At 57.3% G+C, this 23,837-nt stretch overlaps 1 protein-coding gene across 1 annotated transcript in view; it reads right to left on the bottom strand.

Annotated features, from left to right (window-relative positions):
• Positions 1-3,085: 3,085 nt before the first annotated feature.
• POC1A (POC1 centriolar protein A) overlaps positions 3,086-23,837 on the bottom strand; it is a 76,429-nt gene continuing 55,677 nt past the window's right edge. The window contains exon 11 of the mRNA XM_004267878.3: positions 3,086-3,760. Within this exon, the coding sequence (XP_004267926.1) occupies positions 3,662-3,760 (99 nt within the window). The 3' untranslated portion in view covers positions 3,086-3,661. The remainder of the gene's footprint in view (positions 3,761-23,837) is intronic.

Genomic DNA, 23,837 nt, shown 5'->3' with positions numbered 1-23,837 from the left:
TCGGACCCGCCAGAAGTCTCCCTCTAGTCACACACGGAGCACATTCTCCCTCCGAGCGCCTCATGTGCCTGATGAGACGGGCACTAGCTCACAAATGGTCTCCACAAGGTTACTGAGCTCATTCAAGGTCATGGAGCTAGCGGGGGGCAGAGCCGGGATTTGGACTCTGGTGGTGCCCCTGACTCCCAGAGCGACCCAGACTCCCCTGCTCCGCCCTCTTGCCAGCCTGCCGTCACGCAGTGCGCCCCTGCTGAGACCATGGGACAGAGGACAAGGATGGTGCTGGGCGGGAGAATGGCAGTTTCCAGGACAGGCTGGCTCGTGCTACTCAAGTCTCTGGAGGGACACAGGCCTGCAGGGATCCATCAGCACTTAGTCTGTCAGGTACCCCTGGGAGTGGTGACTCAGTAATGAAGGGCGGCAGGCTTGCCATGGGCAGGGGTTGGACTCAGCTGCTGCCTTCTGGCTTGGTCTTCCAGCCTACCTGAGCTGCCTCCCTCAGTTTCTCCGGCAGGGAGTACAGATTCATCCCTGGAACCCTGAGGATCTGGCACAGGGTAGGTGGGGGATTGCAATTTAAATCACAGACACCTGTTCTTTCACTTCACATGTTAGGAAAATTAGGGGATGAAGGGATGGGGGTGGGGGCTGGGAACTGCCACTGAGATGTACTTCCTAACAAAACCCCACTAACCTAAACACATCTTCCTAGCACAAAAAAAAAAAAAAAAAAAAAAATTGCAATTTGGTTTTCTGGGAGCTCAGTTACCAAAATCCAAAATTAGGAGAGATGACGGCTGAGCTGAGGCATTTACATTTCCAGGGGCTGCTTCTGAGCTTGGCAGCATGGGTGGGGGATGGGGAAGAGCCCCCGGCCACAGGGGAGCTGCCTGGGAGGGCTAGCAGGGAGTGTCATCTGGGGAGACGCCACAGGCCCTGTCATGTGGCCCTCAACTGGGCCGAGCCACCTCAAGCCCCGCTAGGCCTCCCCACTCCTCCTGTGCTTATAAGGGCCCCTCCCCAACGCCCCCATAGTCAGTCCTGCCTGCCACCAGCCCAGACCGTGTTGCCCAGCTCGGGGGCCTGCAGCACCTTCACGGGGGCGGGGCTTGGAACTGAGGCTAGACAGTCCCCAGAGCGGTCAGAGCACCCTAGGGTTTTCTGTCTCCCTCCCGCCAGGAGCAACCTGGCCCCTAGATTCTCAGAGCAGTGAGGTCCTGGGTCAGGCCCCACATGAGCTAAAAAAGGAACTCTTTGGGGAACAACACGGCCAAATGTGAGCCTGAGCCCTCACAGCTCTGCCTTGGCGAGGTCACACACACTGACCCCCAGGCTTGGAGATGGCAGGTCTCTGTGCTGTTTTAAAGACATATGCAGCTCTCCAAGAACCATCCTTCTCCCCAGTTCCAGATCTGTCTGGTGGCTCCGTCAAGGCAGGTGTGAGTGGCAGGAAACCCCTCAGGAGGGCTTGGCCCGGGCCACTCGTGCAAAGCCCTCCCAGAAGCCCATGGCCACGGCTCTGGCCCGCCTCCATCTGGGAGGGTCCAGGTCGGACTGTCCCAGGACATGACAATACTGTCCTACCAGACAAGGGTTGTGCTGTGTGTGGGGGTGGTGGTGAGTACCCCTCTCCAGACTGTTTACATCTGACAATGGTGATGGGACTTCCAGGGGAAAACAGTACACCACTACCTCCCAGCCCACTTCCCAAATCCCTAGCAGACCCTCAAAAATCCTCATTTTCTCCCACAGAGAAAGGGAGATTTCAGAGAAAAATTCGAAACTTGATCCTGGTGTAAACTGAAGACACGATGGGTGGCAACCCTTGCCTGGCCTGTGAGCAGAGCTGCTACACAATGCCTTGGAGACCCTGCTCCTGTCCTGTTGCACCATCTGTGTCTTTGGAGAGGATCTCGCCTGGCCTGGCCGCTCGGATCACCACAGCCCCAACACCTGGGAGCTCCAGCTCCACTGGCTGCAACATGGCAGCCAATGTCTCATCAGTGGCAGGGCAGCCAGCATGGGAGGGGATGACAAGCCTGGCCCCACAAGCTGTGTCCCCTCTGAGCAAGCTGACTTAGCATTGCCCAGACTCCCTAAAAGCCTCCAGGGACGGGGAGCCCATGACCTCCCGAGACAGCCAAGGGTCTTACCTGCCAATTTAGACCAGCAGGACTTCCAGGCTCTTCTACACACTAGCAGGGCCACGTGGGAAGACTGCAGCAGGTTCCTGGGGGCCTCCAAAGCGTCCTGAGCCTGCAGCCTCTTCCCACATCGTCCTAGAGGGACTGACAGGGGCGGGGAGCCACGGGCCTCTGTTAAGTACCTACCTCATCGCCACCTGGTGGGGTGGTTACCACCACCACCTGACACAAGAACCTGAGGCTCAGAGAGGTTATGTCACCACGTTGAGGTCACACGGCTCGACCAAAGGCAGAGCCTGAGGCCTAACTGCAGACTACAGCTCTCTCCCCATCCAGGTGGAAGAGGCAGCTCCTCCAGGCTTGTCGTTCATCGGTACTCAACATAGGCTGCCTCTTGTCAGCCCAAGCTCTTAGGTGTTCAGACTCTGCTCCCACCTGGAAGCTGCAGAGGCTGGGAACCTCATTAGCTGCTTGGTACTGACAGCTCCCGGGAAGATCTAACACCGCCCTCCCCCCAGGCCCCAGGGCAGGGCAGGTGTGTTGGAGGGTAAATACCTCTCTGGCTGGCTGGGCCCCAAGAAGCTGAATGCATAAGGCATGGACGACACCCAGACATATGGGAAACACTTGCCTGGCTTTCCTGCAAGGATGCAGGGGAAGCTGACTATGGAACCCTCACGAGCAAGAGGAAAGGCAGGTGCCTGAGGCCTCCAGGTCTCAGCTGAAGCAGCCAGCCAGGCCAGCCAGAGGGACAGGGTGTAGGCAGGGGCTCTGGCTGTCCTTGCTCCTGAAGACCCCGAACGGCTGCAAACAGGGTGTGCTGGGCTTCAGAGGTGATCCTGGCAGGGGCCCTCCCAAGAAGCCATTTTCATTCTCCCTTTATAGGTCCTGGGGATGGGGGGACTAGGTCTCACTCAGAACAAGCCATTTCACTGACGAGCTCCATCAAGTCCGTTTTAATGTTCAGTTTCCTCTGCCCTCATGCATGCAGAGGAGGAAGCCATCAGGCCCCAGTGAACATGTGTGGGGCAGAAATGAAGGCCACTGCAAAGCCGCCCCCCTCTCCAGAGTGCTTGTTCCTGGGTAAATCAGACACAGATGGGCCCACTTTGGGCCTTTTGTCAGATTTATAGGAAACTCCTGGCTCATCCAACCAATGAGTAGTCCATTTCTACGCTGGGAAAGGTCGGGGGGGAGGCCAGTCATACGGTAGAAAGGTTCGTAAGGGAAAAGTGGACTCTGCTTAGGACTCCAAGGTAGCAAACATTTTCAAGTGGCTCCTTCCCATTAAACTAAACGTGGTCATCTGTGGGTATGTGGGGCCTCCCACAGCCAGGTGGAGAGTCTCCAGGTGCGGACAGCTTGGGTGGAGGGCAGAGGTGCAGGACCCCTGGGGCTCTGGGATGGCTGTGATTCCCAGAGCTGAACCCCTCTATTTATTTACCCACGTTCCCTAGTACAAATCCCCGGCCTGTCGCCCCCCAAATCGACCGAGCTCTTGATCCTTGCTCCCCTGATCATGGTGGTGTTCTCTGCATGATTAGCTGCTGGTTCTCCAGACACTGCTTCAGCTTGTCTTCTGTCAGTGTCAACCGCTGCTCCAGGATGGAGACTGTCTGCAAAACAAACGGTCAAGCTCAGAGGATGGAGGGGCCATCGGGCTGCCCTGGGGATGCCCTCAGGCAGTCCCGCTCAGCTGTCTCAGCCCGCTGAACAAATGCCAGCTCTTCCCACCCAGGGCTCCTTCCTGGCGCCTTGTCTCTGGTCTTCATGTCCACTCCTGCTGGTTCGGGATGGTTGTTCTCTGATGTTTGTTGGGCAGCGGGAAGGACATAGTGAGGGAAAGTAGGCAGCAGGTCCCATAGTCCTCGATCATTGCCCAGGACAGCCAAGGGTGAGGAATCCCCAGCCCCGGTGGTCTGGCATTTAGATTGGAGTTCCAGAGCAGAACCACTTGCTCATGTGGGCCAGGCTCTGTCCATAACCAACCAGAGACCGTCAAGCATCTCCATTCCAAAGGTGAGAAAACTGCAACCACAAAAGAAGGCGCCCCACCTGGGTCCTGCCCACACCTCAGGCCCTTTATCTCTACACCTGGAGGGGCTTCCCAGGCCCTTGAGCCCAGGAGGGCCTCTGCCTGTCCGAGTCCTCTGAGGACCATTGCAGGAATGTGCTGTTTGGGGGTTAGGCCCTAATTCCCCGGTTTTGAGCCCATTTTCTCCTCTGTAATGGGAAGGATAATGCCAAGCTCACAGCAGTCCCGGAGACTGAGAGGTGACAGCATGGTGCCCATGTTGTCCACCATGACAATGCCTGTCATGTTGACTTCCAGAGGCAGAGCCTTTGCTCCCTGGCCTCTCCTGCATACCCAGCATGACGGCTGGCCTGTGAACCTGGCTTCCAGACAAGGCTGCAGAAAGCTGCCCCCTTCCTCTGGCTTTGGACAGAGTGTTGACAGAGGGGCAGTGGTGTCCAGGCCCACACCAGGCCCTGGGCAAGTCCACTGTGAATGAAGCAGGCTTGGTTCCTGTGCCATGCAGCCTACCGGCATCAGAAAGGGGTCAGATTAAGAAACAAAACTTTCTATTAATTTTACTCATTTGTGGGCTTTCCCAAGAGGTTTTGCCACCTTCCCTGAGGCTCCATGGAGGCTCTGGGCCTTGGTCCAGTAGAAAGGAAACTTTCCTTTCACATATTTAATAAAACATTGAAACATTCTGGGAGGGAGTTTCCCCTCTAAGACTGCTATAAATTTTTGCAGCATCCCGCATGGATGTCAGCCGCTCATGGAGGCTGCTCCTCCTGGCGGCTGGCCCCTTCTAGATGAGTTGGCCGGGCTGCAAAGGCTCTGAGCCCTGGGGCACAGGACAGAGCCTGAAAAGTTACTGCCTGTGGAATATGAACTGCACCCTGAGAGGTAGAGCTGAGCTGAAAGAGACGGTCAGATTCCCCTCTGCTGGCCGGTCAGCCATGGAGGGGGTCTGTAGCTCATAAAAGTGGCGGCGGAAACAGCCCCCGGCTGGCCCAGAGCAGCATTCCTGGAAGTTTCCACTGGCTGCTGCAAAACTCACACTGAGCCAAGCTCCAAAATCATTCCTCATCCAGACTTTTTCCGATGGCTCTGGACTCCAGGCCCCAGTGGGGGAGCCAGCCAGCTTTTCCTCTTCTGCCCAGCACCATCCCCCTCCCAACACACACACACACACACACACACACACACACACACACACACACACACACACTTAAAAATTTTTTTTTCTTCACAGGGACAGAATTTCCAAATGTGGAGGCAGCGGGTGCTGGGCCAATGTCAATACCAGGGGTGCCACGCATTTCACGAGGCCTCTACTTAGTTCCACGGGGGGCCCATACTTCAGCTCGGTAGAAATATGGCATTAAACCTGATGATGTTAAATTTCTTTGAACAGAAAAGCATCGCTTATTTCACCTCCAGCCCCCTGAATGGAGGGAGGGTGTTGGGGGTCCTTCCTTTGGGAGCTATGAGGGGATGCTTCATAGCACGTTAGAGACAAACAGGCTGAAAAAAAGTCCACCCTTCTCAAACCTGCAGCTTCTCCCCTTTCCCAGGCAAGCTTCTGGAAGAGTCACGTCATCTCTGTTTGGTGTACACTTTCCCTACTCCCTGCGCCCCCAGCCTACTCTGCCAAGATGCTCAGTGGCGGCCACCATCCAGAGATTAAGTCCACCCAGCTCTTCCCCATCACATATGATCCCATCCAAACCCTTTTGAGCTGGAAGGATGGGCCAGGAAGAGGCGGATGGACACTTTGGATTTCTGTGCATTAGAACACAGTCTCTGCTTCACAAATTTGTCTTAATAATCCCATTCCACTAAAGCATGGGACCTCATTTTCATGGGAAATGGTTATCCCTCCTGGGATAAAGTGAAGCCTGGAAACCCTGATCTCCGATTTGCTGATATGCCTTCCCTCCACCAGGAAAGGGCTTCCCCACTGATGAAAAGGCTCCGATCGGGGAAGCCAAGTAGCAGAGGTCAGACACGCTCAGGGCTGGCGATGCACACAGCGAGAGGGCAGGCAGGCCGGCCACCTGCAGGGAGTCAGCCAGGCCACCACAGCGCGTGCCACCGCCACCGTGCTTCCCCAGCTGCTGGGGCCCCGTGCAAGGAGGGAGCAGCATCGCTAGCAGGGACCGATTCCAGGCCATGTCATGTGGCTGTGTTTGCAGTGTGACCTTTACCTGTTGGTTCAGAGCAATATCCCCACAACCAAGTGTCAGGGGCACAGCAAGCCTCCGTGAGTATGTGCTGCCTCAGCACCCAGAGGGCAGAGCAGAGCCCGCAGCCGTACCCTCCTGAGGCTCGGGGCCACGCCAAGCAGGCTGCTCGTGGCTCACCCCACCTCGTACTCTGGCCCAGCCCTGGGAATTCTCGTCCTGCTACATGGTGCCCATGCTCCCCAGGCCCGGAGACAAGGCCCGCCTGCCCTGGAAGGTGAGGAGAAGCACTGGAAAGGCAGACACCTCTGCAGTCCCTCTAAGTCCACACTCCCAGCCCAGTCACCTTGCTTTCCTTTTATTCAAGGGTGAATGACCTGGTCCCAGCCTCTCACAAAGTCCCCAAGGAGTTGAAAGCTGGGTGTGGTGTCAGGTGTCAAAAAAGGAAATGGCCCTGCCTGACATGGGTGTCCGTGGGCCTCTGACTTAATTTTAAGTAGGGCGAAGGGAAACTGGAGAAGGGGCTGAGGAGTCTAGGGTTCTGGCTGCTGGGCAGACCTGTCTGGGCAACGCGTCTGGGAAAGACGGCCATTAGCCGGAACTCCTTCATTCTGGGGTCCAAACTCTTCCACAGAGAGGGCCCTCCTGTCTGTTGACCTTGGAGAAACCAGGCAACTCATGCCCTCTCCCTGGCCCTGTGCCATACAGACACGAGGTCCCCTTTGTAATTGGGTGTGAAGCCCAGACTCGAGGGAAGACCCAGGACTGGGTTCTGGGGGGCCATCCTGATTCCTGACACACTCTGCTCCAGGGGCTGCTCGACAGCTGACACTCACGGAGTGCTCACAGTATGCCAAGCATTCTATTCCATACAATGACCCCTCAGGGTGGGAGCCTGTATCACCCCCATTTTTTCCGATGAGGAAACCAAGGCACCAACCAAGTGATACTAACTTGCCAGAAGTCACAGAGCATATAAATGACAAACCTGGACTGTGAACCCTGGTGGCCTGGCTTCAGAGTGCTGGCTAAGGCACCGGGAACTGTGCACCTTTGCTCTGTCCCCATCCACCACATATAAGGAGAGGCCTAACCTACTCCTTCCCCCGCCGCCCCTGCCCCCACCGCTCGCTCTGGCATCACCTGAGGGCTACTGGCCCTGTGACCCAGCAGACCTGCTTGTCCCCCACCCTATGGCCAAGCTCAAGCAGCCTGAGAACATGCTCCTGGACCTCTGTGCTCACGCAGCGGCAGCCACCTTCTGTCCTGTCCAAGCCACTTGGTCTGGTGGCTCTGGATTAAATGAGCAGGAGCGGATGGAAGGGCCATCCCTCAGGGTCACCCAGCAGCGCCCTCACACCATCAGGCCACCCTCCAAGGCAGTTCCCAGGCCTCAGACACCTCCAATGCCCATGAAGTAGAGTCTCTTATCTGGCTAAACATTTAGGTTTGGAATTATCACAGAAGTCACAGCTATGAAAAGGCAATATTATAGGGTTAAAAGGGACATACCGACAAGAACCTTTTAATAGATATGCAATGAGAAACGACCCTAACACCTTAATTTCAGATGCCTTCTCTCACTGGGGCGTTTATGGTGCTACAGCGTAAGAGATCAGCCCCCAGACATGCTCTGGTACTCGCCCTGGTAACTGCTGGCGCCCCACACCTCCCAAGACTGGGCTTGACTTCAAACAAGGCACCTCCCTCCCTGAATGGGAGCAACAGGAAGCAGAATTCAGACTCCACGCCTGGACACTGTTACCCCTCGCCCAACACTGTCTGCCTCCCAGGGTCATGGCCTTCACCTGCAAGCCACGCGGGAGCCCCTTGGGGCAAGGTCATAGGGGATCCATAATTGTCACCTTCAAAGTCACACCTGTCTGAGGGTCAGGTGGGGGCTTGTTTCAGAACCACCTTCTCCTGCTGTTACCAGCGATTTCCAGGAAGCCACAGCCCTTTCTCATGGAAAATCGTTTCCTTAGAAACACTCCCTTCGCTGTTGAATGAATTCTGTTGTTTCTCTAGACCAAGGGTTGGCACACTCAGCCTGCTGTCTGTTCTTGTAAATAAGGTTTTATTGCTGTGCCCATTTGCTTACATATTGTCTGTGGCTGCTTCCTGGCTACAGTGGCAGGTTGAGTAGTTGTGACAGACTCTTATGGCCCCCAGAGCCTAGAATATTTACCATTAAGAAAAAGTTTGCCAACCTTAGCCCTAGACTCTTCACTCACTCAGATCCTCCCCAGGCACCACGCCGTACTGGCCTGTGCCAGGCCCGGGGTGACAATGGCCCAGAGCAGACAGACTCAGCTGGGCCCGCAGGGTGCGCAGCAGGTTGAAGAGGCAAGCGCTAAGCAGCTGCGCAGACCAGCGGGGTGCGCTGGGAAAATGGAAGGCGCTGCTTGGTCAGAGCCAGTGGCCCTAGGAAGGGAGTGAGCTAAGACTGAGGAGGAGCTCACCAGGAGAGAGGGGCAGGAAGGCCCCGAGGTGGGAGGGAAGGCAACGAGCAGGAGAGGGGCCTCAGAGGAGGCAGGAGATGGGGCCGGGCCCTGCAGGCCATGCCTGGCGGCCTCATCTTCAGCCGCAGAGCAGCAGGAAGGTGCTGGGGGTTCAAGGCCAAGCGGGGATGAGACCCCTCTGACTGCTCCATGGGGATGGCCCAGGGCGTGGCTGTGTGGCTGTGACTAGGCATGATGGAGGCAAGAGAGAATGAGAGGGGATGATGGTGGCTTGGACTGGGGGAGAGGGCTAAGGAGGAAAGTGGACAAAATCAGAGATATCCATGAGGTATGAACCACCACCATCTGGTGGTGAGTCAGATGGGGGACAAGAGAGAACACGCTCCTGAGGCTGAGAACACAGGCTGAGGATGGGCCCCGCAGGAGAGGCCAAGGATGGGCACCACACTGGACAGGCGGAGGCCCCTCTGAGAGGGATGGGAGGGTCAGGCAGGCATGAGGCGGTGTCGGAAAAAGCCTGGTTATTCTGGATTTCTCAGATCATCCTCATTAATAGGGGGAGAGGGGGCTGGGGGGAGACTGGGAGAGGGAGAGGGCAGTGAATCCACAAGCCCCTGGATACTGGAGAGGAGAATCCAGTGTGGGTGAACTGGGGGCTCCGGCCAGGGCTCATCAGGACCATGTCAGTGATGCTGCTGAAACCCCCTGGAAAGCAGCCTGGTCCCTCAATGGGCACTGATGGAGGGACGGCCCAACCCAGGGACCCAATAGGGAGGAGGATGCTGGAGGCATTGGGGAACAAACCCAAGAGCATGGAAGAGGCCAGCTCTGGCTAGGGGGCGGGGTTCCCAGCATGACTCGCCACTGGAGCTCTCCGAGGAAAATCCCCCTGGGAGAGGCTCAGCAAGGTCATCTCATTCAGATCCTGACTTTCCTGCCGAGTGGGGAGAAGACATTGTGATCTGTCTCCTATTGGGGCAACACTAACAGGGCAAGAGGCTTCTCTCGCTCACAGTTCAACAGTGTAAGACGTTTTATGAAACATCCTGAAGGGCCTTCTGAGTGGTGTAAAAATAACCAATTTTAAAGTGACAGGCTTTTATTTTTAGTCCCCTCTGAATTGTAGTGCTGTTCAGAGAAGTTGCACCAAAATGCCTGTCCTCAGCGATAAGTCTGGTACCTGGGGCCCCCAACTCCAAGTGGGAGGGAACACAGCACTGGAGACATTTTGACAGAGCCACAGGTCCAAACTTCGCTGCCTCAGATGCCTTTTCTCTACTGGCATCGAGTCATCAGGTGTCTGCACCCCACGGGGCCCGAAGTGGCCTGCGTGGGACAGAGCCTGGGTTTGTGTATCTCCACTGGCCTCCGAGGTGGCCAAGGGGAGAGCCTCCACCCCTGAGCCCTGTGACGGGGCCTCACGCATCTGTGATGCTCGGAACAGGCAAAGTGGGTACGTGGGGCCTCCGCCTGACTCTACAGCCGCAAGGGGCCAGGCCGCGATACTCCCGTGGGCTCCACGCGGGTCCAGGGAAGAGTTCTGAGGGCAATGCACGGAGGCGGCGGGAGTCCAGGGCTCCCCGGGAGAATAAATCCCCCACCCTCGGAAGGGGTGGAACAGAGCAGAAGGTGGGCGGTGCAAGTTGCCCACAGCCTTGTGGAGCAGCGCACAGTTCTTTCAGGCCCACATGCTCTCCCTGGGCTCTGTGGGCCCTTCCTTTGCCCCCGCTTTCTCCTGTTGACCGCCCACTTCCCAGGCCCCCACTTCCTCACGGTGTGTCCTCCCCTTCTTTCAGCCCTGCCAACCTCTTTTTTCTCCTCAGCCTGGTTTCCTCTTGAGGTGGGCTTGTCCTCCATTTTTCCTCAGCTCTTTCCCCCCCAGTACTCATTTCTGTCTCCTTTTCATCCCCTTTTCACTTTGTGTTTAGGGAGAAGGCAAAGAGAAAAGCAGCAGGATGTGTCGGTCTGGCCCACAGGGACTGAGCTCCACGTGGAGTCCAGGCCCCTGACTCGGCTCACGTGCTCTGGGGCCGGCAAACCTGGGAAGGAGGGTTCCAACCCTGACAGGAGGCCCAGAAGGCCTCTGTGAGGAGATAGCACAGGACAGGCCAAAGAAAGTGTGTTCCAAGCACAAGGTGCAAAGGCCCTGAGACAGAGAAGAACACAGCACACTCTTGGCACTGTCAGGAGGCCAGTGTGGTTGGTTTGGAGTGATTGAACAGGGAAGAGAGTATGGCGGTCACAAGGAAGGTGGTGGAGGGGTCCCAGAGCCCTTACCCAAAAAGGGACAGGAATGGGACGCCTCCACTCCCTAGCACTGCCTCACCAGATTCACAAATCTGAGCAGGGACAGCCAGGGAGGATGGTGCTCCTGCATGCCCGTGGCCACTTTTCCAAGCACTAGATCCAGAGTGGACTCTGGGAGAAGGGGCTCAGCCTGGGAATGGATCATGGCTACCTAGTTTCACAACAGGTGGTGAAACCAGAGAGGGTGAACTGGCACTTCAGAAACGGACCAAAGCGCACCCCCGGAGCCAGGTCCCTTCCAGCAGCTGTTCCTCCTTCCAGAGCCACTGCTGCCGCCACCTTTATTGAAGGTCTCTTGCACATACTGGTGTGCAAATGTAGCAGGAAAACTGGAGCCATAACTTCTACAAAGCTCTGAGGGGCCACAGAACCCTCACGAGCCCTCCTGACATCATCATCCACTCTCACACTTGTCAGGTGCCCATCACATGCAGCAGCGAGAGACTCTGGCTCTGAGGGGCTTCCAGGCACTGATGGGATGCAGTACCAGTCCTATCTGGGCGGGCTTTTGGCAAAGCTGCCACGACTGATAGTGAAAAACATTTTGGAGGAAGGGAAAAGAATGAGGGTGACCAGCCAGCCGTTCTCTCCACATTTCTCAGCTCTTGGGCTAGTTCCTTATGAAATGCTGCCACGTGTGCAGGCCTCACTCACTCCAGGCCTTCCCACCACACTCCCCAACGCTGTCCAGCTCTGCAGGCAACCCTTCTTCCCAGCAGACCCCACTCCCCCAGCCAGGGCACTTCCATGGCCACTTCCTGCTCTAAGCAGAGCCCCACAGGGTACATGGGGCCCCTCTTAGGTGAGTGGTATTGGTTTCTATGGTTGAAAGGCCCTCCTGGGCCTCCCTGGAACATGGAAGACAGGTTGCACAGAGGTGAACAGGGTGGCTGGGCCAGAAACAAACTGACGATGGAAGCAGAGAGCTGACATCCAGCCACGTGCCCCCTCTAGCACTCTGCCTTGTGGCAAGGGGGAACTAAAACTGCTCTGGGATGGCAGTCTCAGGAAGCCAGGAGACTGGGACCTCAGTGTCCGAATGGGGCAAAAGGGGCAGTGGGGCAAGAGGGCTGAAACGGTTGGGGGTAGGAGTGCCACACAAGCATACACCTGCTACAGCGTGGGGAGAAGGTCAGGCTGAAAGAAGGGACGCATGTAGGGCAGAGGCAGCACCTGGGAGAAGGCTGGGGGAGGGCAGTGGGAATGGTGAGCATGGAAGGGCACTGGAGCGGGTCGGGGAGGCCGCAGGAAGGGCTGACGAGGGTGCAGGGAATGTCCAAGCCCCCTCTGGCTGCTGTGTCAGGCTGGGCGCGGTAGTCGCATCAGGGCTCTGCCCAAGGAGTCTCCTCGCCTGACCCAGGACCCCAGGGCCCCCAATATACAGTGAGTGCTGAGGACCCCAGGCACGTCCCACTTGGTGACTGCCTCTTCTCAGTCCCCATCCTTTTGCCTCAGCTTCCTGGTGACTCCCCTCCTCCTTGCCCTCCACGCTGCTTCTGCTATATTCCTTTTCTGTTCAAGAGCTCAGGAAGAAAGGCCAGACTCCTGGATGTGGCATTCACATGGCACTCAAGGCCTGCGTTGCCCGTCACTACTGCTCTCCCTGCCCAAAGCCCACCTACTCGAAGCCCCACTCTGGCCCTGCTCCCCCAAGAAGTCCCCCTCATCCCCCCCTCCCCACCCCCCAGTGCTCGGGTCCCTGCCCTCCTCCTCTCTCACCACGTCATGGTTGTGACACAGGTGTGGGCCTTAGAAAATGCTGTCAGAGTGACTCCTGGTCCCCACCTTTGTCCCAGGTGGTAAGAGCACAGGCTCTGGAGCTGTACTGCCTGGGCTCAAATCTGAACTTGATCACTAACTTGCTGAGTGGTCCTGGGCAAGTTACCTGACCAGGGGTTCAGATTCCTCATCTGTGCAACGCACCTCTTGTAGAGCCATCGTAACAGGGTTGGCGAAAAAAAAAGTGCGTTCGGGTTTTTCCATGACATCTTATGGAAAAACCCAAACGAACTGTTTGGCCAACCCAACACTTTATTAATAGCTACTATTTACATGGCACATGCTCTGGGCAGGGATGCACCGTGGGCAACATGGCTCCCCCAGCTCACAGGGGCCATGGCTAAGCTCTGGGCTGTTTGAGGGGGCGGCCCTAGGCACAGGTGGGGCTTGATGAGGCTCCAAAGAAGGTGGCCTGTGGTCAGGCCTCGCAGGGTCTGAGCCATCAGGGCACGTGGTGGTCTGGCTGCTTCTTCAAGTTCTCCTGTGACGGAAAGTTCCTTTTAATCATTTCCAGGCTTATGGTTGCTTCTGGCTCCTCCAGGCGGTCTCCCCAGAGGGGCTGGGGCACCCCAGCCCCCTTCCCCCAACACAGGAGTCAGATTCCTGGGGGTTAGGTGCCCTGGGTCTCAGGGCGAGGGCACAGTCACCCAGTCATGCCACTGGGGGCACTTGTGCCAGGCTGTGGGAAACATCCAGGGGCTGGCCATTGGCTCAACGCCCCTGTCTCGACAGTGCCGCACAGAATGTCTAACTTTCCTATGGTTTCACTGCAAAGATGGAACAGTGTGGAATTAATCTCCCTTGTAGAAGGGTTTTGACTTCACTCAGATTCTAAAGATCTAAAACAGATGCAACAAAAGGGGAATCTCTTTGCTGTGGGGTCTTGTGAGCTATCAAAACAAAGTGGGGCTGCTGGGCTCAGCGCCTGCCTGGCTCTGCCTTGTCTCCTGGCAGCTCTGGCTCTGGCTCTTGGTGTTCGTGCACGTGTGTGTACACACACGCAGGGCCCTGGCTTGCTGATGGTGCCCTGGCCAGCCCGTTGCCACATGTCAGGGGTGAATGGGGGCCGGAGGGGCCAGCCCATCTCCCTGGGGTTGCTGGTCTGGGCCCAGCTCTTCCTACCACCAAAGGCTCTGCCTCTCAGCCCCAGCCTCGGCCCAGCGCCTGAAGGTCTGTGGTACAGGGGCCTTCGAGTCAGAGTTGTGAACGCTGGCCCTCGAGCGGCCTGCTGACAGCCATCAGAGTGCCAGCCCCACGAGGACAGGGGTTTCTGTCTATTCTCGCTCACCACTGTCTTCCTGCTCCCAGGCCCAGCTGCTGGCACATCACATGTGCACAATGAGTGCTGGATGGACACAAGCCAGACCCTGAGTGCCATGGGAACGCAGAGGAGGCCGGTCCTGCACCAGCCAGTCCAGGTTCCCCGGGCCTGGGGCAGCCCTACTCTGGGGATGAGCCTGGCTGGCTGGTGAGGAACATTCCCCCCCAGCTTGGGCCTTGGGCCTGGTGGGCTTGAGGGGCTGGCAGAGGAGGGAGTGGAGGGTGGGCAGGCTGGAGCCCGAAGGGCCACCGCCAGATGGCGTTGGGAGGGAGGAAGCCTCCTGGCCTCAGCAGGAAGTAGGGGTGCGCAAAGTGGGGTAGGAATCCAGGAAGCAGCCCAGTTCCTCCCCTCCCCACCTCATGCCGATTTGATGAGGACTAAAAGTTTCGGGGCCTAAACTTTAGAGGGGGAGGAGTGGAGATTCCCGCTCATGCTGACGTCTGACATGTTAACTTGTCCAGCATCACACACAGCTGATGCACAGAAAAACAAGTTTCTACAGAAATTCCTCGCAACCTCTCTGGGCTCAGTAACTGTCTTTTTAACCACCTCTCGTCACCCCCCAGTCTGCTGCCAACAACACAAATGAGCTTTTGTCCCTTGAGCCCAGAGGTCCATGTTTCTGCTTCACATTGTCTCAGGGATATAGGATTTCTTGGGCGTTTCTGCATCCCCCAGCCCCCACCTCTAACAAGGATTAGCTCTCTTCGGGAAGTGCATGGGACACTATTTTCTATTGGTGGATTAGCTATGACATTAAGGAATCTTGGCTAATTTACTTTCCTTATGGCTTTATAGCAACTCCTTTTAAATAAATGCAGGCTTTTCCATATTACTGCTTACCCCCAAAGGAGAAGCTATTAAAAGTGGGGCCACTCACCAACATCCATTAAAACCGGATGCTGCAGGGCCCCATGGGGTGCTACCCACACCAGGAGGAAGACCTGAGCCACAGCCCCCGCCACACCGACCCTGGCCTGGGTTCAAGCTCATCTCTCTGCCAGCCATGGGCACGTCACCAGGGAAGGCAAGTGTCTGACAGGGACAGGCCCCAAGGTGCAGGATGCCAGTCACTGCTCAGCTGTACTCTGGCTCCAGGGTAAGTCCAAACAGGGCTGACAGCGGGGCATGAACCTTGGCCTTGACCACCTTCAGTATCCCCTTTCTTCAGATGCTCACTTTTTTAGCAATCCATATAAAATAGTTAATTTGCCAGCACCCGATAAAACACAACCATCACAAGTCAGAGACTGCTTGGTAGCTTGTTGGAGGCCCGGAAAAACTCAGTGCAGCCTGGCAAGTCAGACTGTGGCCCCTGTCCAACAGTCCCACCTCAGGGACGAAGGCTCACAGGCTCCCCCTGCCCTGCGGAGTGCCTGCTGAGCCACAGTGGGAGACCCAGCCTCTCATCTTGGCTGGTTTTCTGGAGCTACCACCTAGGCCCAGATCAGAATGGGGGGAACAGAATTGCTCCCCCAAATGCCACGCTCTGCTGAGTTCAAAGCTCCTTTCCGTTTTTTCTCCTCCCACAGAGCTGAGGCTACCGTGGGTACAGTGAGGGTCTGTACCAACAGTCCAGGCCCAGAAAGGGCCCTCTGCAGAGCGGGCGGAGGGAAATGGCAGGCCCGACTGCAGTCTTTCCCGACCCAGCTCTCACGGCGCTCCATGCAGAAGGGCGCCAAGTGGCCATGGGGCAGCTGGGGCTTGGTTAATCTCAGAGCCATGTAGGCCCGTTTGAGGCTGCCTGTCACAACCAGAAGACTCGTAGGCCCCTTCTTGTGGCCTGTGCTTGACCCTTCTTTGGAGGGCCCTTGGGTCCCCAGAGCAGTGAGAGCAAATCGCCTGGGTCCCCTTCCTCCCTCCTCTCAGAATCATCCAGAGTCAGTCTGAATGAGATGTCCCTGCATGGGCCTAGCTCTCCTAGATCTCCCGCTCCAGCCTCTGCTCCCCAGCCCCCAGCTCCAGGCCTGCTCTGGGCCTCACAGGGGAAATCTCATAAGACCGTGAATGTTCCCAGGCCCCAGAGGTAACCGCAGCCATCCCGAGCCCATCTGGTGGGCAGGGGCCTTCCATCTGCAGCTTCTTTGGGGAGGGGGTGCTTTCTGCCACGACCGCAGACAGGATAGAATACGGAGCTGCCATCCAGCCCCTCACGCAATAATAAACACAAGCTCGCCCCGTCTTTGACCGCTGCCAGCACACTGGCCCTGACTTGGTACTCCCCATGCCTCTGCATTTGCAAAGCCGGAGAAGCCTCTGGATAAACTGTCAAAATGAGCAACAGGGCTGGGGAAGGGCCAGGGCCCAGCCCCTCTGCAACTGGCTAGAGTCAGACCCCAAGTGTCTAACAGAGTGTCTTCAGTCCCTTGTCCCCAGGAAGCAGGCTCTTAACAGAGGAAAAACAAGTCTCCAAACCCCAAGTGGCAGGAGGTCCGGCTGTCCTGAAGTCGACTCTGGCCCAAGGGCAGCCCTTAAATATCCAGGAAGAGGAGGCTGGCTAAACCCACTTGGGATTATACATTATACACGGTCAAGGCTAAGTGGCGAGATAGGCTGCTGTGGAGGGAGGGCCCGCTCTTGCGGAAACCAGCAACAATCACCCCTGCGGTCCTGCCTGGGTGTGTGAGCGCCGTTGGGAGGGCTGCACACACCTCACAAAAGGGGATTACTTGCGGAGGGCGGGGAGGTGCTTTCACTGCACACCATCCCGACAAGTTCCATCTGGGCACACCTGGGAGTATCCGCCCCCAGGGAAAATGGCAGAACTGCTCTAAAGCCTGGAGTCTCTTTCCACAAACAACAGCTGGTCCGTCCGGGAAAGAGGGACCCCGAGAGCCCCTGAGAATGGTCAGGCAGCTCGGCCCACACCGGGCCTGCCCAGTATTCCCACCTTCCCTGTGTGGGATGCCTCACCCGAGCAGCCCATCAGATAGGAAACCGCCAGGAACTTGGGGGGCTGGGGCAGGGTGTCTTGAAGCAATGGGTCACTCTATCCAACTCCCCAAAGCAAACAGGCCAAAATCCTTATCCTTGTTGAGTTTGGTCAGCAGCGCTGCAACAACCTGGACCTTTAAACCACAGGGCTGGGTGGCCTGCCCGCGGCTGCTTCCCACGGCGCACATGTTCCGGTCCCCGAGCCCATCGGCCCCCAGTGAGTCACAGGAACCTGAATGTGTGACATCACAGCCTTGCTGTGGCCAGCCTCAAGCACAGCTGCCATGAGAAAACACAGTTGGAGCAGGAATTTCATGGCTTGGTATTTTTAAAAAGCAGCAAGACGTGAAATCGGAGTCAAAAATAACTTTGCTGTGGGCTTCTGAGGCGAAACCACCGGCCGCCTGCCGGGCCCAGGCCCCGCACTGCAGCCTCCCTAGCTCCCGGGTACCGCCCACATTGCCGTGCCACGCCCCACGCCCACACCCTCGCCCTCGAGGAAGACCCAGGGCCCCTGCAACTTCCAGACACCACCCAACCTCTGTCACTCAGGAGCTGGTGAAGGAAGTGAAGGGAGCCAAGGCGGGAGGTGAGCTCCCAGGGGACTCTGGCTGTGAAAACAGCCTCTCCCTGCTCATTGGTGACCGTCCCAGCACCTGCGAGAGGGACCCTAAATCACTTGGCAGAACCCCCAGAAGAACACCAGGGGAAAGGTCAGGGCCTCTGAATGCCCATCACCAAGCAGGCAGGACTGGCAGAGGTCCACTGGGGAGCCCCTCCTCTTGGAGTGGCCACAAGGGGAGGGGCCCGGCCAGGGGTGGAGGGGAGGGGCGACTCATGGAAAGAAGGCCCTAAGAGCAGTCCCGGCCCCACCTGAGACGCCGACCTCTGCTGCCCACCCCAGAGGGCAGACAGATGGGCAGGGCCTCAAGTTTCCCCTCAGTGGAGGAGGAAACCATGGCTTTCTCAGGAAGAGGCAAGGCTGTGCCAGAGCATCTGCGGCTTCTAACTCCTGGTCTGAGCTTTGCTCTGACTCCTGCAGGCCTCTGGGATTGAGCCATCTGTCTCAGGAAGAGAAGACTGGGGCGGGCCCAGCAGGACAGTGACCAGGGTGGCGGCAGGACAGGTGTGTGTTCTCCCCAGATGGGGAGGGGAGAAGGTGGGGCCCAGGACAGGCTCCCGAGAGGAAGGGGGGGGCACACACACGGCTCCCAGCACCCATACTTGTGACCTCAGCCCTAGTTGCTTTTGAGAATTCCCATGAGGGGTTTTGAAAACCAAAAAGTCACCCAAAGAAAAACCTAAATCCCATCGTTAGGAAATCTATTTCCCCCACAACCATTACGGTAACTCAATTCAGAGGATGGCTGTCACAAGATATATATATACATCTTTGAAAAGCTTCAATCCTGGCCCCAATGCCTGGGTCTGGGTTCAAGGACCGCATCTAATGGGCCCCACGACCCACCCCTGATTTTCAACAGTCCCCAGGCACCCAGTCCCTCTCGTCACCTCCTGGGCCCTCCTCCTGGGCCTTCCTGGACGTTGAGAAAGACCTCCTCTTTGTCTCCCTCTCATCCTAATGCCTAGTCAGACCACTAGATCTCACTGGCAGCTCAAAAGCATTCATGGGACTCCAGCAGTTACAGACATGCGTGGAATGTCCACTCCTGTGTCACCTGACCACACTGGTGTTTTCCCACACTGACCCTTGGAGAACATCGACCTAGCACACCCAGGTAATCCAGAGCTTCACCATAGTGCTCAGAGGACACGAGCAGGCTTGGCTGTCCCCACTTTACATGCAAGGAAGCTGAGGCTCTGGGGAGCAACATTACCTGCCCAAGGTCACCCAGGTGATGAGCAGTGGAGTTGGCCCTCAAGACCAGGAGGGCAAGTACGTCCAGGTTAATGGGCAGTGGCTCACTGGGCTGAGCAGAGCAGCCCTGACACCCAAGGGAGGTACCTCTGTTCCCCACAGCTGATAGGGACGTGTAAGGCCAAACACACCCTGGCTGCTCAGGACACAGGGTCCAGCTGGGATCAGTGTACTGAGGGGCTCAGTGAGGCCCCAAACAGCAATCTCACAGGGGCAAGGGGGGGGTTCCCCCACACAAAGAAGGGCCAGGGCAAGGGGGTGTGCTCTCTGGCTGGTGACCTCAGGGGCCGGGCCTGCTGGACTCTGTGATCACAGAGGGCTGAGCAAGAGCTTCTGGCCTTAACTTTCAGAAAGGTCAAGTTTGGTTTGCAGATAAACTTCTCAATGAAGCCGTACCTAACTACACAGTTAGCAAGGGAATGGTTACACAATGGTTAGCAAGGGAAGCTGGGGAAGCTCTGACCTACAGCAGGTCGAGCTCAGGATCACCTGGCATCCTGGAGAAGCCCCAGACTGAGTGGACCCCAGAGCTGGGCCAGGCACAAGCCGTATCTAGGCACAACACCCTATCTGCACCAGGCATGAGGTGACCTGTGAGCACCAGGCAGGAGGATAACACAGGGCTGCAGAGGAAAGCCCTTGGAAAGTTGCAGGCCACAGATAAACATCAGGAGGAAAATTATGATGAGGAAGTGATCCCTACACTCTGAGGACTTCCCATTTAAAACAACACTGTGGGGAGACCCGACAGCCCGGGGCAGCCCGAAGAGTGAACCTGTCCGGGCATGAGATGCACGAAGGGCTGTGTACCTTGCAAGGTCATCCCATCCTATCTCCCTGAATAAATACACTTTTGAAAAACAATGTATGCACTTTACTAAAAAGGTATTCCTAAAAAAATAAAACCACACAACCCCAATTCAGGAGTTAAAGGGCTGGATTCAGATGCCGCACATGTCCCTGGGGCAGTCTGCTTTCCATGGGGGCTAAAGGAAGTGCCTCACTCCCTTGGGAGCCCAGCGGCATCGCAGGGGCTGACTGCTGTGCTGTCCTGCCCGTTTCCTCACCCGCTTCCTCCCTCCTGCCGTGAACCTGAGCCAGGGCGGCTGCAGAACTCACCTCTTGGGGGAAGGGCCCTGACAGCTCCACCCCTGGCCCAGGTCCCAACCTCTCTGTGTCCCTGTCCCTACTCCATGACAGACCCTCAGCGTGGGTCTGGCCCGACTCTGCCCTGCTCAGTGGCCGTACCAGGAGTGCAAACGCCTACGCTGCTTCTTCTGTTAGCCCAGGCCAAAGGACTCGTGGCCCTCTCCACCTGGCCCACGGGACTCCCGTCTGGCACACTCTGCCCGGTTGTCTCCCACGGTCCTGGTTGCCTGCTCCTCCTAGGAGGCCTGGCTCTGACATCAGCAGATTCAGTCCTGGGCCCTCCTAAGGGTGGGATTGGGTCTCGCTCAGGGCCCCACACACAGAAAAGGCTCAGTGAACGCGTGTGCACGGAGGGAACCCTCCACACCTGCTGTGAGCGCGGGGGAATGGCTCTCCTGGGCAGGGAGGCAGGGGGAACTGGGGAGCTGTTTCTGGTGCCGTCGTGAGGATCCCCCTGCACCCATGCCAGCCAGGCCCTGAAGAGTGACAAGGTCAGCAGCAGGAGCAGCACTGAACACGTCAGCAGCACATGGCATTGCTGGGCACCGTTCAAAGAGCTTCACACAGGCTGACACATCCCATCCGCACAAGAGGCCCGTAAAGTGGATGCAATTATCAGCTCTGTGTCCCGGATCTGGAAACTGAGGCACGAAGAGGTTAAGTGACTTGCCCAAGGTCACTGAGCTAGAAGTGGAAAAGCCAGGACTTGCACCCAAATAAGCTCTGAGCCACATTTTCCCCCAGGCCTGCTCAGCCGCCTGACCTCTGGGCCTCTGGTTTGCACAGAGCGGCTACGGACGAGGACTGAGGCCGGGTCCTTAGCCTTCAGACGGGTGCCAAATGGGCCACACACCTTCAGAGAGGGTTCGATCATTGGGCCGCATCCAGCCTGCTGAGCGGGAAGGCAGGCTCTGAGGACAGTGCGCATCCAGAGCGGAGCGCCTTCTGTCACTTGGGACTGGAGGCTCTGTGACTCGCTCAGTAAACATCCTGGCCACTGCCCACTGCAGCCCTGGGCTTCTTCCCTGAAGGATGTTCTTCAGGACGGAGGCCCACAGGACCTAGAAGGCAGTGTCCCTCTCGGAGGCCGCTTAGAAATAGACTTCCTTGTGGGGGAGGGAAGGGGCAGTGATGGGGCGGGACGGAGGAGAACAGCATGATTCAGACAGAGAACTCTGAAGTAGGTGTCAGTGTCGGGGTGGCCGCGACACCTCTGCTCCTCCAGAGCACAGGCGCACGCCAGGAGGGTGAGAAGCGCCGCTGAGGGGAAAGCATCTGAAGCCAACACCCACAGGCCAAGTAGGCGCAGAGCCCCAGCTGAGCTACCCGCATGGGGTGGACAGCGGTGGTCACCCGGCTCTAGGCCTCAGGGGAGCCTCCAGAGAGGGGGCTGCCCGCAGCCAGGCTGGTCCCAACGGGAGGGGCAGCTTTGGCTGGAGCTAAACACCTCAGCTAGGGCCCCAACTCCAGGAGGGGACGTGGGCCTGGAAAACAACTGGCGACCAAGCCCGAGGTAGTACGCTAATTCGTGCAGACGCTTCCCCATGCCATTTTGAAAACAGGTTGCACTCTAAGGTCTCAACTGGGGGCTTCATCTGTGGAACCCAAGTTGCCTCAAAATATGTTGACTCCATCAGGAACACGCCACACTTTGTGGCTTTCAGGAATGCAAAGCGGGCGACTGGTTGATGGGCTTGGCCGCTGGTGGGGGGGCAGTGCTGTCTGGATTTGCAAAGGGGCTGAGCGGTGTGACCCCGGCCACAGGCCAAGGTTTCACTTATTCCCTGTGATGCCAGTTTCTTACAAAGTTACTACCAGACTCCTGACTGCTAACACATAACAAAAACCTTCCATGTACGCCCTTAACACACAGTGACAGGAAATGTTTCTAGTGTTATACTCCTCTGGATCCAATGAGGCTATTTTTAACTACCTTCTCAGACTTAATTTCCAATTTTATCCTATAAAGTTCTAATTCATTCCACCTCCCCTGAACTCTCACTTGACGAGGCTGTGAAGAACATGAGGCAGGCTTGGCAGTTTCTGACGGCTCTGAGGTGGGAGAAGTTTTCTACGTCTTTGCTCATCTCCCTCTCTCAGCACACGCCTCCTCCTCCAGGGCTAAGAGGCTCTCGGCAATGTCTGTATGATGTGCGCATAGTCCCACCATCCCCTAGTCACCGATGCCTGACCTTTCCCCTCAAATGTCCTTCCTTCAGTGGGTCCAGTGTGTGCAGTACCAGCTGGGATGCTGTGACACGCCGTGGACCATGGGACACAAAGTTGAGGAGGTTTTCGCACTTAGCCTCAGATCCAGAGGTAGGGAAGGGACGCCACGCCACTTCAGCTCCATCTCCGTCAGAGACCCAAGGGTCCTCGGCCTCCCTCTTGCATTCCCCCTCTAGCCGTGAGCCAGCACAGACGGGGGGGTCTGCACCCAGAGCCCAGGAGGGAAGGGGCCTGAGGACCCTTAAGTCCTGCCTCGGCCCAGCTGCCACCACCACCTACATGCCCCATGTCAGCTGTGCTGGGCTCTGCTTGTTGCCTGGATGTGCCCATGGCCCCTCCAGACCTGCAGGCAGGCTGTTCCCTCTGCAGGACCGCTCTTCCACCCCAGCAGAAGATGCCCCATTGGGCACGCCCGCAGTGCTGGCTGCCACCTCTCGTCAGGGCGCTTTGCTCTCACTGGAATTGCTGCAATGCAAGTCTGTGTTATGAGCTGCCAGATGCACTTATGCCTCTGGTGGTGATGGGGCCACATTGATCTCCCTGATGAGGGTGGTCAGTGCCACAGCTAACATCTACTGAGCAGCTATCTAGGGCCAGGCACAGGTCAAACACTTCCTGCAGATTCATCTCCTTTAATGCTGACCACAAACATGGCAGGCTCATCACAGATAAACACACCAGGGCTTGGAGAGCCAAAGGGATGTCTCCAAGGTCGCTCAGAGGATAAGAAGCAGTACAAGCTCGAACCCAGAGCCTGGGCTCTCGGATGCCTTGACTCACTGCACGCACTTCCCTGGCACGTCCCTGGAGTGCCCACCCAGCGAAGAGTCAAATGAACGGATAGCGTTTCTTTCAAAGCTCTGTTGTGGCCCAGGCCAGCACTGGGTGGGCACTCCCTGGCAGGATTCAGTGTTGGTGATTTTGGGGTCCAGTGGCTTGGCCAGGGATCGGATGGCTCTGAAAGCCAGGAGCCCAGGGCAGGCACTTCTATTTCATTAATTTGGGCTGGAAAATAGGTACATTATAATTATATTTTTTAAAAACCCAGCAACCGGAGGTCGTGGTGCTGAAAGCTCGGTGCGGGAACAGGCATCAGGAAGAGCAGGTTGCGGGGGACCCGGGTAGGCCGGGCTCGGGAGCCAGTTGCAGCTCCCAGCCCTGCCGGGAGACGCAGGTACCGCGGGGGAGGGCTGGGGGTGCAGTGCAGGCAGCTGTGTCAATCGTTTCCCCTTCAGGAACTCGCCGGTGTCTAGGGACACTGGGTTGTTCAGCTGCACCGGGCCTGCTGGGGTCGCCACCTGGGAGCCAGGAGGCAAGGAGCTCGCGGCTCCGAGCGGGCCTCGACCTGGCCTGGCGCAGTTAATGACAGCAGGAATGGGGAGGCCCGGGGAGCTGGGCACCCGATCCACGGCCACAGTCGTGAGCGATGTCGCCTC

This window comes from Orcinus orca, chromosome 10, assembly GCF_937001465.1.
Source record: "Orcinus orca chromosome 10, mOrcOrc1.1, whole genome shotgun sequence".
NCBI lineage: Eukaryota > Metazoa > Chordata > Mammalia > Artiodactyla > Delphinidae > Orcinus > Orcinus orca.
Note: the sequence above shows the minus strand (reverse complement) of the source record. Positions and strands in the feature narration are given on the sequence as shown.